Source organism: Nicotiana tabacum, chromosome 22 (assembly GCF_000715075.1).
Source record: "Nicotiana tabacum cultivar K326 chromosome 22, ASM71507v2, whole genome shotgun sequence".
Taxonomy (NCBI): Eukaryota; Viridiplantae; Streptophyta; class Magnoliopsida; order Solanales; family Solanaceae; genus Nicotiana; species Nicotiana tabacum.
Genome location: NC_134101.1, coordinates 20,870,511 through 20,884,807, shown reverse-complemented (window position 1 = coordinate 20,884,807; position 14,297 = coordinate 20,870,511). Strand labels below are relative to the sequence as shown.

Here is a 14,297-nt window from a genome sequence, read left to right as displayed (position 1 = left end):
CCAGAACAATACCAGAGATGACTGAGTAAGATGCAACTGCCTCCGTCCTAGCAGGAAGAGCATAGTATCTGGCCTGGCCTCCCCCTCTAGGGCGACCTCTACCTGCTCGACCTCCACCTCTAGCTGGATGAGCGGGTGGAGTGGCAACTGGTGCGGTAGCCACGACCTGAGAAGCCTGAGGACCCTGTGGAATACGTGGAGCCTGAGTAGTCTGTGGAGGTGCACCCCTCCTGAGTCTAGGGCAATCCCTCACCATCTGACGAGTGTCACCATACTCAAAATAATCTCTCGGAGAACGTGGCTGTTGTGGCTAATGCAGGCCTGAGTGGATGGACTGACCACTGAAAGCACCGTGCAGGAGGTGCACTAGACAATGGCGGTGCATAATAGGGAGCATGGGGCCTAGGAGTGGCCGGAATACCACTGGCGACAGAAAGTGCTGAATGATCAGGGCGGCTCACATAGCCCCTACCATGACGAGCTGCAACTGGGGCACGAGTACCACTATAAGTGCAAAAATCTCGAGGCCTCTTGGCCTCCCTCTCCTCTCTCTCCTGGGCCCATATACCGTCCATTCTCCAAGTGATCTCCACTACCTACTGGAATGCGATGTCCATCTCCAACTCTCAGGCCATGCTAAATCTGATACCAGGGTTGAGCCCCTTGATAAATCGACGGACTCGCTCTCTAACAGTAGCAACCAAGGCTAGTGCATGCCTAGATAATTCACTGAACCAGACTTCATACTCTGATACGGTAATAGAACCGTGGCGCAATTGCCCAAACTCTGCGCGCCATGCATCTCTAAGACTCTGGGGAACAAACTCGCTCAAGAACATATCTAAGAATTGAGCCCAAGTGAGTGAAGCTGCCTCAGCCAGGCTACCCAACTCATATGCTCTCCACCACTAATAAATCGCTCCCTTAAGCTGGAACGTAGTGAAAACAACCCCACTAGACTCCACAATACCCATAGTACAGAGGATACAGTGGCACTCCACAAGAAAACCTTGGGCATCCTCTGAATCCAAGCTGCTAAAAGTAGGAGGGTGGTACTTCTTGTATCTCTCGACCCTGAGTTGCTCCCCCTCAGAAGTTGCTGCCCTAATCTCGGGCTGAACTGGGGCGACCAGCTGCACTAGTATGACCTCTGAGACCTGTTAAAGCTGAACCCATTTCTTTGGGGTACGGGCGGCAGGATTCTGTGCTCCTCCTCCCGCCTGAGATGTGGCAGGAGCAAGTGGGATCAACCCTGCTTGAACTAAAGTGCCGAACATGCTCAGAACCTGGGTGAGGGTCTCCTGAAGTGCTGGGGCAGTATCAGGCGCCTCAGGTGACTACTCTCTAATTGGAGCTACTGATGGCTCCTCTGTAGCAACTCGTGCAACTGCTCTGGCTGCACCATATAGACGTCCTCGGCCACTACCCCGGCTCCGGCCTCTCATGGCTCTAGCAGGGAACACGAGTGTCTGGTTATCCAATTCAGTTGTACGTCTCCTCACCATCTGTGAGAGAATAGAAGGACACAAATTTAGAATCCCGAAGTCAACAAATTCGCACGATAAGGAATCACAGAAGTGAAGCTCTTCCTAACAGTTCCATAGCCTCCGTAAGATAAGTACAGACGTCTCCGTACCGATTCATGAGACTCTACTAAACCTGATTATGACTCATAACACCTATGAACCTAGAGCTCTAATACCAACTTGTCACGACCCCAAATTCCCTCCATAGGAAGTCGTCACGACACCTAGTCTCTAAAACTAGGTAAGCCTGTCAACATGCGGAATAATTGAAATAACAACTTAAAATCTCAAAAATTCAACAACTACATAAATAAAATCTGTAACTCAAAATATACAACTCCCAAAACCTGGTGAAGTATAAGTCACAAGATCTAGTAACAATTCTGAACAATCCTATACATCATTGTCTAAGATAGTGTAATAAAATAAGGGGGAAAATAGGATATAAGGGGACTCCAAGGCCTGCGGACGCGGGCAGGTATACATTGAAGTCTCCAAAGCAACCCCAGCTCACTAATGCCGGGACTGATAGGAAGTACTTGGATGTACACAAAAAGATGTGTAGAAGCGTAGTATGAGTACACCGCAGTGATACCTAGTAAGTGTCAAGCCTAACCTCAATAGAATAGTGACGAGGTCAGGTCAAGGCTCTACTGGAGATAATATGAAACAAGACAAAAAATATAACGATATAATGATAATGAAAATGGAAATGAAACAATAAGAAATTTATGGAAAGTTAACAACACGGAATCAAGACAGTTAATACAACACAGAAGGGAAAACAAGGATTTACATGTTAAGGAGACAAACAACCAAGGCAAATACAAGAAATAGAGGAAGATCAACAAGGGCCACTACCGAGGTACCGCCTCATAGTCCCGAATCATAAAAGTAACTCACAATCTTTCCTTATATGACCGCGGGAACCTTTACATTTAGTTTGAAAATTATTTTTTTCCCGAAATAGCACCTCGCATTTTAGCCCACCTTATCACACCACATGGTTTCTAGTAGTTTCCCTACTACCCACGTGTATCAAGCCCAGCTTATCTCACCGCATGTGTTTCAATACCCAAACCTTATACTACCGCATGCGTATCAACATCACAACGTATCACAATTCACACCTCAAGTGCCCAATGTCACAACTTGCCAGAAAGCCAACAATAATAGAATTTCACAATAAGGAGCGCACGGCTCAACCATAATGTACACAAAGTTTCAACAATAACAACCGGAGAGAAATTCAATAAAATGATATTTCACAACTTACACTTTGCCTCAATAGAAACCACGGCCTTTGCAACTCAATACCAGACTCAACAACAAGATATTCCAAGAATAGCAATTTCAAGTAAAGAATTCACAGTTAAATAATGAGTACGAAATAAAAGAAAGCAAGTAATTCAACTAAGCATGTAGGACAAGTTACAAATAAGAGATAAGACAAGTAGACATGTGAAATTAGTCCAAATAGGGTAACCATACATGTTAAAGCAACTCAATTAAGCATGAAGGGAAACTACATAGCTAAAAACCAGAATTTCAACATTTAGCCCGTGTACACACTCGTCACCTTGCATATACGGCCTTATCACAACAATATAAAATTCTAAGAGAAATTTCCCCCACACAAAGTTAGACAAGTCACTTACCTCAAACCACGCTAAATCAATCAAGTAGAAGGCCTTTACCTCGATTTTCTAACTCCGAACGGCTTGAATCTAGCCAAAATAATATCATACTATAAATATAACTATAGGAAACTAATTCAAACAATGAAATTACGATCTTTGCAAAGAATTGAGAAATCAACCAAAAAGGTCACCCCGGGCCCCCCTCTCGGAACCCGACCAAAATTACAAAAACCGAACACCCATTCGACATCGAGTCCAACCATACAAGAATTATTTAAATCTGACCTCATTTCGCATTTTAAAACTCAAAAATTTAGCCTAACGAGTTTTTACCAATTTTTTCCAATTTCAAACTCCAAAACACTAATTAAATGATGAAATTATCAATAGATTCAGGGGAATTAATCCAAAACGAGATAGAATTCCTTACCCCCAAGGTTCTCTATGAAAATCCCTTGAAGTTTCGCATCAAACCGAGCTCTCTATCTCCCAAAATGATTTATGGAGCAAACCCTCGAATTTTTCCTTTTTTTGCCCAGGTAAATCGCCTCTGCGCCCTTTGTGTCGCTTCTGCGACTCTGTACCTGCGGAAAAACCATCGCAGGTGCGGACTTTACTTAAATCCAAGGATTCTGCTTCTACGGAATAAGGTCCGCATTTGCGCATGCATATTTGCGACCACTGTCACTCCTGCGTCCCTCTCCATCGCGGGAGCGAAGTCGCTTCTGCGCTCCCAGCTGGGCATGCCTAGTTCCGCATACCTGTGGCCAATCCCTTTACAGGTGCGAAGACACCAGAACTGCCAACCTTCAGCAAAAACTTAGCAAGTCCAAATTGTTTCGGATTCGATCCGAATCCCACCTGGGGCCCCCGGGACCCATCCGAATATACCAACTGGTCCCAAAACACATAACGGATCTACTCGAGTCCAAGAAATCACATCAAACAACACAAAGTTTACGAGTCACAATCTAAATTCAACCCTAAGCAATTATGAACTTCTGAATTCCGAAACCAACGTCGATTCATACCAAAACAATTCTGATTGACACCAAATTTTGCACACAAGTCATAAATGATATTACAGACCTATTCCAACTTCCGGAATCGGAATCCGGCCCTGATATCAATAAAGACCACTCCCGATCAAACTTTCCAAAATCATCCAACTTTCCAACTTTCACCAATTTACGCTGAAACGACATACGAACCTCTAAATCGACATCCGGATACGCTTCTAAGACCAAAATCACCCTACGAAGCTATTGGAACCATCAAAACTCTATTCCGGAGTCATCTTCACACAAGTCAAACTACGGTTAATTCCTACGTCTTAACCTTCCAACTTAGTGACTATGTGTCCCATTTCACTCCGAAACTCACCCAAACCAAAACCAACCACCCCGGCAAGTCACGTAACTATATTATAAGACAGATGGGCAATAAATATGGGATCAGGGCTATTACACTCAAAAGGACTAGTTGGGTCATTACAATTCTTTCAACTTTGTGTCTTTTACGGAAGCTACAACAGAAATAACGAGTGACGGTGATGTAATTTTCTCCAGAGATAGGAACTGAATGCCAAGGCACAATTATAAAGCTGGAATGCTTCAGTCATTTGGCTTATTTTTCATGAAACATTTCCAATATTCTCCAAGTTCTCTTCTGTCGTCGCTGCTGCTTTTCGAAACGAACTCCACCTTAAGTTTGAGACTAAACTTTCTACCAATATGACATAAATAATTTTAAAATATATATAGTTAAAAAAGGAAAGAAAGCAAGCAATTTGGCCATTAACATAATAATATACGTGAGAATGCCAGCTGATGAACTGAATACTAATATTACTTCCCCGATCTCTTTTATTTTTTTCTTTACTACCACAAGCCCGACGATATATAACTTGAGTTCACTAGTTAGCGATACAAAATTTAGCCAACTTAAACAAGACAGTTCTTTTTCACTAATAATCATTCAATTTTTATTTTATTTCACTGAATTACGAGACACGTGTTTACAATACCGTACGTGGGTATAAAATAGATATAATTTTTACCGTTTCTCAAATAACTCGTCCACAACTCAAAGTGTTAAGGCTTGTGCTAGTATACATATATTTATTTCTAAATCAATTTCATTTATAAATTCAATTAAATAAGCCAGCAACATGAGTTCAAATAATTCAAATATTACATAATAAGATCCTAAGTCCACCCGGACATAAATATGATTTAGTTACGTACGAACTCTCGTCACCTCGTGCGTATGTAGCACTCACAACTAGTTTCACATAACAATAAATATCACCTAAGGGGTAGTCTCCCCCTCACAAGGTCAGACATGAGACTTACCTCGCTCCGAAGTTCCATAACCGGCTACAACGCCACTCAAACACTTCAACCCGATGCATGTCTCTTCAAACCTAGTCAAACAACGTGCAAACCAATCAAAATATACTCTAATACCCATAACTAATCAATTTAAATAATCTCCAACTCCGCTCGAAAAGTTGATAAAGTTAACCCTTAGGCCCACGTGCCTGAATTCCAAAATATTTTGAAGATAAACCTTACCCATAACACCCCGAACTCAAATATATAATTTATTCTCAATTCCATATCCAATTTCGTGGTCAAAATTCAAAAATACCAAATTCTAGATTTTCTACCAAAATCTCAAATTTTTACTAATTTCCATGTTTAAATCCATTTATAAACAATGTATTTAACTTGTAATAAGTGGGAATCACTTACCTTGTGTTGCTTGATGAAAATCACCTCATGAAGCTATCCAAATTCGCCCCAACCAAGTGAAAAATGAGAGAAAATGGGCCAAATCCCGCTTTTAAAAGAACACCTCTGCCTAGACGACCTTTCGTATCTGCGGTAAAATAGCCACTTCTGCGGCTCCGCACCTGCGGAAAAACCATCGCAGGTGCGGCAACAGCTCAAGCCAGGAGCCTCCGCTTTTCCGTCCCAAATAGCGCTTATGCGCTTCCGCTTCTGCGGACGACTAGCGCATCTGCGCTCACGCACCTGGTTGACAAAGTCCGCTCCTGCGGCCCCAGGCCTTCTTGGCCAACTCCACTTTTGCGATCTCCCCTCCGCAAGTGCGACTCCGCTTCCGCGGTCCACCTTCCCGCTTCTGCGACTCCATCCTCAGTCATTCCTGGCCGCTTCTGCGAAGACCATCTCGCTTCTGCGATCAACTTCGAACTTCCCGAAGTTCAGTTCCGACCACACGTACAAGTACCCGTAATGAAGCTACTCAAGGCCTCAAACCGCCGAACGACGCACTCGAGCTCAAAATGATCGGTCGGGTCGTTACAGACAGAGAGAGAGGGAGGATATAAAGAAATGGAGAAATAATTGATATTGCTTATTCAATTCCAAATATAAAGGGGTACTCATTTAAAACTTATTTGTATATAATTGATAAATTTTATATGTCCTTGTAATTATATTAAAACTTGATTAGGTAGGGTAATAAAGTTTGATGTGTAGTATAAGAAGGTAAAATAAATTACACAACTTTGTCTAAGTATCATAAAAAGTCACTAAACAATTTGTTGTAACAAAAAAAATCACTCACTCTACCTAAGCATCATAGAAAATCACAAAAAAACTTTTTTTTTTTTTAACCAAAAGGCAATCGTAGAAGACGTCACATTTATTTTCTCCTAGTGACTTTATGTGATACCTCGGAAGAGTTGAGTTGCTTTTTTTTACAAAAAAATAGTTCATTTATATTCGTCATATTTAAGTAAAGTAGTGATTTTTTAGTATAAAAAATAATAATTTTGAGTAATAAAGTAAAAATTGAGTAACCACTCATATTAACCCCACAAAATGTTGTAAACAAACCAGCTAAAAGGAAGTCGAGCATATCGATCATTGCTTAGAACACATAATAAAGTTAAGAAATACTTCAATACAACCATCAAGTATGGTTACAAATCTTTATTTCATAAATCACTTAACACCGGGAGGCATACAAAATATAAATTCACAAATGCAGGAAGACACATAGTACTCATTATAAGCAATATCAATCATGGTACACAGAATTATTTGGCCTAGGCTCAAAATCTTTGGCAAGGGAGTTTTCTTATTTAAGACCGGCGTCATCATCATCATGATAACCAGTTGCACTAGGCCTTGGCTCGAAATCTTTCGTAAATAAGGATTTCTCAGCTTGTTTCAGCTTGGCGTCATCGTGGTAGACAGATAGATTAGGCCTAGGTTCAAAGGCTTCACCTCCAACAGAAGATAATGTGTAACAATCAGTTTTCTCTTTGGAGAGAGGAACTGAATGCCGAAGCGTAAAATGTTTGATTGCTTCAGGCATTGGCTCATCTTTCATCACATCTCTCCAGTATTCTCCAGGGTCTTTTCTTGCATCAATGCTGCTTGTGTACTGCTCGAGAAAGAGAGACCATAAAAAAGATTTTTGAATATGCTATATGAACTTCTTTACGTTCGAGTACATAGTCTATATATATACTGATATGGGCCCAATAAAATAGGTTTACATAAATTAAAAGAGATGGAGTATAAGTTAAATAATTCAATTGTTAAAATATGATTTGAAAAGATATTGTAATTCGAAAGGTAAGGCAAATGAGAAAGAAGTGCCAGATGGTGCTCCAAAAAAGTAATGAATAATAAACCACCAAAAAGGAGGCCTAGAATTAATCATCTGCGAAAACTTACCAGGGAAAGTGAAAAGAGCAGGATTAGAGCAACATGCGATTTCATGGTCACTTCACTAGGAATATGTATGACTCAGAAGCTATTGTTATTGATCTTTGCTTGAAGCATATTATGAGCTTATATAGACAGGTTAAGCTATTATAAAATCATATTGCAGGTAACAAGTTATTGTCAAGCTTCAACATGATTCACACACTCTTGTAGGACTGATGAGAGGCGTACAATAATCATAAACAAATAGGAGGAGGCCCCAATAAGCTTTTTTGACACATATATTATTGGTGACCAAATAATTTAAGTAGGCTCCATTTGCTCATAAATAATACTGCTGCTTATTCACGTTTTAGTGTTTGCAAATATCTGGCAATCAATACCCGTGATATTGCTTTTCAGTGATATTGCTTTTCAGTATCTAAGGTAGTGGTGAAATATCTTAGGATGCTAGATCATTCCTAAGATAGACGTATGAGTTATGTTTCTATTTTTTTGTACTTAACTTTTGCAGTATAAAATAACTTGCTTCGAATAAAAAAAAACAATGAGAGATGATTTAAACAAAATCAATTTGCTATATATTGAAAGTAGTTATACTGTAATTTAGGCACATGAATAGAGTATGCTTAACTCAGAAATATCCCATAAACTATTGGGATATTCATAAATAGATCAAGACTTCAAATATTGTATTTCTCAAAACCAAATCTATAATTTGGTTCGGATTATTCGCATAAGTGTCTTCACTAAGCACGCGTTAAGATTTTGTTTACAAACTTGTGTACTGACTCGCAAGTGATTATAAAAGAGAAAAGAGAAAGTCAAATACTGATGGGACCACTGATCACAAGGAAAACTATTCATTAGATAATTAGATTGATTTTGGGGTGAACATGGCCATGCTCCTTATGTCCTAGGAAGGACGAATTGGGGTTGAATTAGTCTTTTTTGCCACATTGCATAAAATGGGGATGGAACCCTCATTACCAGCCAACAATAACCATAATATTGGAAAGAGGGATAGATATAATTTGAAACAGTATCAAATGACATTTGTAGAGTTTTTGTTTTTCTTTAAGGTTACTAAAGAACAAATAAAAGAAAAATTATCTCTAACTAATTATTCTGAACTCTTTTCTTGTATGCTGTCAAAGACTTCAAATTATTCTTAAGTATTACTGCCATATATAGCACTTGGCATGTCTGCTGCTTCTTGTTTTCTTCATGTTTTCTTAAGTTTAGTGAATCTTATGCTGCCATTCTTTAAAAATTATTCTGACAATTGATTAAAACAAATTACCTTTTTTTCCCTTATGATGCCCACGAATCAAGTAATAGCTCACCAGATCTTCAGCTTCATTTTCAAGCCTGAAACAATAACCTTTTGCGTTGTGAATGGGGAAATAAACTCTTTCGTAACTCAATCAATCTAGCAAAAGCTTTGAAATTATTTATGAAGTGCAAAAGACACCAATTAATAATTTTAAATACTAGTTAATTTGCCCGCGCTTCGTACAGTCAAACAACTCATTTTACAAGTATAGTTGATATGAAAAAGATCAAAATGTATATTATCGAAACAAATTAATTACACGAATGAAAAAAAGAGAAATTTAATAGATGTTGACATAATTTCTCGTTGTACCATATGGCTCTTGTGAGAAAGTTATTGGCATGTACATCATGTTCTATCTATCAATAATATGTTTCAAATTACACTACCATTCAACAGCAAATTTAAATAATCTCAAATTGCTAAGGTGAGCTCTCCTGCTTCTTCAGACTCTACTACTCCAATTTCTATTGGATTCCATATAATAAGTTACGTTGTTTGTGCTATTGCTCCAAAAAAGCAAAATTAAAGGAAGCTCAATATAACGACCCGACTTACCGTTTTAAGAATTAGCATCTCGTTCAGTGACTTAAGGTCTCGAGCAGTCTCGCAATATGTATTATGACCTGCGGGTGTGACCGAGTTTGATTTGTTGAAGATTCAGACTTAAATTAAAAGAATAATCCTTATTTAGAAGCTTAAATGGAAAGAGTTGACCGGAGAGTTGACTTTTGAGCAAACGACTCCGGAATAGAATTTTGATGATGTCAATAGCTCCGTATGGTGATTATGGACTTAGAAGCATGTCCGAAAAATTATTTGGAGGTCTGTAGTAAAATTAACTTGAAATGGCGAAAGATAAATTTTTGGGAAGTTTGACCGGGGGGTTGTCTTTTTGATATCGGGGTCGGAATCCTATTCTGAAAATTTGAATAGCTTTGTTATGTCAATTATGACTTGTGTGTAAAATTTGAAGTCATTTCAAATTGATTTGATGTGTTTCGGTACAAGATATAGAATTTAAAAGTTCAAAGTTCATAGATTTTGATTTGAGGAGTGATTCGTTATTTTGATATTGTTCGATGCGATTTGAGGCCTCAAGAAAGTTCGTAATGTGTTATGGGACTTGTTGGTATGATTGGTTGAGGTCCCGGGGGCCTCGGGTGTGTTTCGGGGTGGTTTCGGATCATTTGGAGCTATTTTGGAACTGCTGATTCTGGTGTCTGGTTTCCTTCTTCGCGAACGCAAAGGAAGCCCCGCGTTCGCGAAGAAGAAATTTTGGGGGTGCTGGATTAAACCTTTGCAAACGCGAAGCAGTCGACACGAACATGAGGCAAGGTCTGGTCAAGCTTACGCGAACGCAATGCAGTGGTCGCGAACGCGAAGAAGGAGAGGGGGCCGGGACCCTGAGCCATTAAGCATTTGCGAACACGAAGCTTAGACAGCGAACGCGAATAAGGAGGGCAGTTGGCTACCGCGAACGCGAGAGCTTGAATGTGAACGTGATGCTGTGCATAGTCAGGCCTTCGCGAACGCGATACTGGTCACGCGAACGCGAAGAAGAAAAGCCCGGGCAGTGAGTTTAAGTTGTGAAAATGGGAATTCGTCCCATTTTCTATTTTTGACGGATTGGAGCTCGGGAAGAGGAAATTTTCAATAGTTTTTCAAGGAAAACAATAGGGTAAGTGTTCTTAACTCAGTATTGGTTTAATTACCCGAATTCATGGTTATTTTTAACATTTAATTGGTGAATTAAATTGGAAAATTATGAAAACCCTCTTGGTTTAATTTGGAGATTTGAGGGTCGAGTTGATGTCGGATTTGAGTAAAGTTGGTATGGTTGAACTCGTACCAAAATGGGTGTTCGGATTTCGTAAAAATTATGTCGTATTTCGAGGGGCGAGCCCCGCGTTGACTTTTGTTGACTTTTTGGAATAAATTTTTAAGTCAACGTATTATTATCCGGAATTGTTTCCGATGAATTTTAATAAAGTTATACAATTAATTTGGATAGATTTGAGCTATCCGGAGGTCAATTCAAGCAAGGAGGTGATTTTGGAATATCGGCATAACTTGAAAAAGATAAGTGTCTTGCTTAACCTTGAGTGGGGAAATTACCCCTTAGGCATCGAGTCTTATCCGCCATTTGTGAAATATAAAAAGCCGTGTACGCGAGGTGACGAGTAAGTACTCGGGCTTATATGTGCAAAATATATTGAGATAAGGTCTTAGGCTTGTTGTGTAGTAAATTGGATAATTGTTGGCATTTATTAAATCATCTATTTTTCCATGCCTCAACTCGTGTTTGTTGAATTTATTTTTATATGACAATTTGATGTGATTATTACTTGTATATTTATGTGGATTTCGTGAATTGATGATTTGATATTTCTTGTAAATTAATTTCATTATGGATTTTTCATATGCAAATAATTAATTAAATAAGCTTAAAAAGAGGTATTTATATAATTATTAAGAATTTGAATTAATGAAGGTGCTGCCCTATACTGAGTATTTTCCATCTCTATGGATTGTTTTGAGGTTTTATATATATGTTGTGTGAAGCGTTGGGCTATTTGTTGAGAAATGTATTGACTCTGCTACATATTTGAAATTGGTTGTGATCAGTGCCAAATTGTGAGATGAATTGTGGTATTGTTTTGTGGTTTAAACACTCTCCTTGGTGTTATTTATACTTCCTACCTTGCTTGTTAATGATATGCATGTGCTTGGTAAGGAAGAGTGTAAAGCACGAAGGGTGATGCCGTGCCATTTGAATTATATTATCTTGTGAGGGAGAGTGTAAAGCCCGAAGGGTGATGCCTTGCCATTTTAAGAGTGTAAAGCACGAAGGGTGATACCGTGCTATTGAGAGTGTAAAACACGAAGGGTGATGCCGTGCCATTTCATTTATATTATCAGGTGAGGATAAGAGTAAAAGCACGAAGGGTGATGCCGTGCAATTATTTTTATATTATCATATATTCATGGCACGAAGGGTGTTTCCGTGCAGGCGAGGATGAGAGACATACATTATATTGTGATATCGTTTGTTGTGTATACATTCATCCCTTTATCTTGAGATGTTATTGTGCACCTATGTTTTCTATGTGATTTGTAGTCGTTGTTGCATCATGTGTGCCTCCACTTTATTTCTTTTATTGTTATTGATATTTCTCCCACCTAGTGGGTACTGTTATATATATATATATATATATATATATATATATATATATATATATATATATATATATATATATATATATATATATATATATATATATATATATATATATATATATATATATATATATATATATATATATATATATATATATATATATATATATTGGGTGAGAATGAGACAAGTGCACGAAGGTATCGTCGTGCCATTTGATGTGATATGTTGAATATATTTCTCACACCGGGAAAGTTAAATGAGATGTCACATGGTGACTTTTATTTGAAAGCACTATATTAGAAAGATATTTACTTGAAAGAAGTATATTTGAAAGATATTTACTTGAAAGAATTATATTAGAAAGATATTTACTTGAAAGAAGTATATTTGGAAGATATTTATTTGAAAGAATTATATTCGAAAGATATTCATTTGAAAGAATTATAATGGAAAGATATTTATTTGAAGGAAGTATAATCGAAATATATTTATTGAAAAGGATTATATTATAGAGACTTTTTTTGAAAAACTTATAGATAAAAGAGGTATATTTTGAAGGACTTGGTTAATTGGTTGTACCTGTGTTTATTAATTATTTTAGTAATATTTATGGTGTTCATGTTGCCTTGCTATTTATATCACTAGTTAATTGGTGTTGCTATCACTGCTATTTGTTTCTATTATTTTTGTATGCTATATTGCACAGATTATTTTACTAGTGAGTGTCTTGACTGTACCTCGTTACTACTCCACTGAGGTTAGTCTTGATACTTACTGGGTACCGACCGTGGTGTACTCATACTACACTTCTGCACATTTTTGTGCAGAGCCAGGTATTGGAAAAATCGGACTTGGACAGAATTAAAGTATGATCGCAAAGATTCAAGTTAGAGCTGCTTGGTCATCGCAGTCCCTTGAAGTTTTTTCATTTTATTGTACTGTTAATTACTAATCAAACAGTATTAAGTATTCGATCCTTGAGATCATTCCATGTAATCAGTTAGAGTTCGTGAATCAGTACTACCAGTCTTGGGAGGTTGTTATATTCATATTTGTTCCATTGTTGGTTTTGATTACCTATTTAATTCATATTCAAAAAAAAAGCTTCGAAATGCAATGGAAATCAGCTTACCTAGTCTTAGAGACTAGGTACCATCACGACATCTGTGGCGAAATTTTGGGTCGTGACAAGTTAGTATCAGAGCTCTGGGTTCATAGGTTCTACGAGTCACGAACGAGTCTAGTAGAGTCTTGCGGATCGGTACGGAGATGTCTATACTTATCTTCGAGAGGCAACAGGACTGTTAGGAAATTTCTGCTTCTTTCATTTCTTATCATGCGGCATTTATTCAGCTTGAAGCATATATCTTATGTTCTTTTGCATCCACTCATGTATGAAATTGAGCACTCGATATCAACTATGCGCCAATGGTTCGTGATACTACAGAGGGGTTATAAGGGAGCCAGGGTTGCTCAACCATTGTTACCACGTGTCGTCCAGATAGAGGATGTGGAAGTATTGAGAGATCATTCAGTTGTGCACATTGGGGTGCAGCAGGTTCTGACATCTGGTTGATAAGTACGATCTTAAGAAGGTTTAATTAGTTGCCTAATAATCACAATCGTGGTAGGGTCACGAGGTGGATGTAGATCTGAAGATAGTTGGTGGCATTAAAGATTATGTAGTTCGTATGGTATTTCCATTTAGTGAAAGGTACATACTAGCAGTCAAGGCACTCGAGGAAGCAATTTTGTCTGTTAGAGGATGACATGCGCCTAATAAATGGCTTGATATGTCTTATGACTGGTGACGTACGAGCGGTGAAGGTTAGTATTATGGATCATCGGATTGTGTCCTATGGCTTCGCGCCAAGTGAGGGGGTCCACTATGAACGATCAGATTGCGAG

At 38.5% G+C, this 14,297-nt stretch overlaps 1 protein-coding gene across 1 annotated transcript; it reads right to left on the bottom strand.

Moving 5' to 3' along the window:
- Window positions 1-7,079: 7,079 nt before the first annotated feature.
- On the bottom strand, window positions 7,080-8,078 carry LOC107771172 (organ-specific protein P4-like). Its single transcript, XM_016590500.2, has 2 exons — window positions 7,882-8,078; window positions 7,080-7,585 (listed from the first exon to the last, which is right to left on the bottom strand). The coding sequence occupies exons 1-2, from the start codon at window positions 7,924-7,926 to the stop codon at window positions 7,277-7,279; spliced, it is 354 nt and encodes a 117-aa protein (XP_016445986.1). The 5' UTR covers window positions 7,927-8,078; the 3' UTR covers window positions 7,080-7,276.
- Window positions 8,079-14,297: the final 6,219 nt, after the last annotated feature.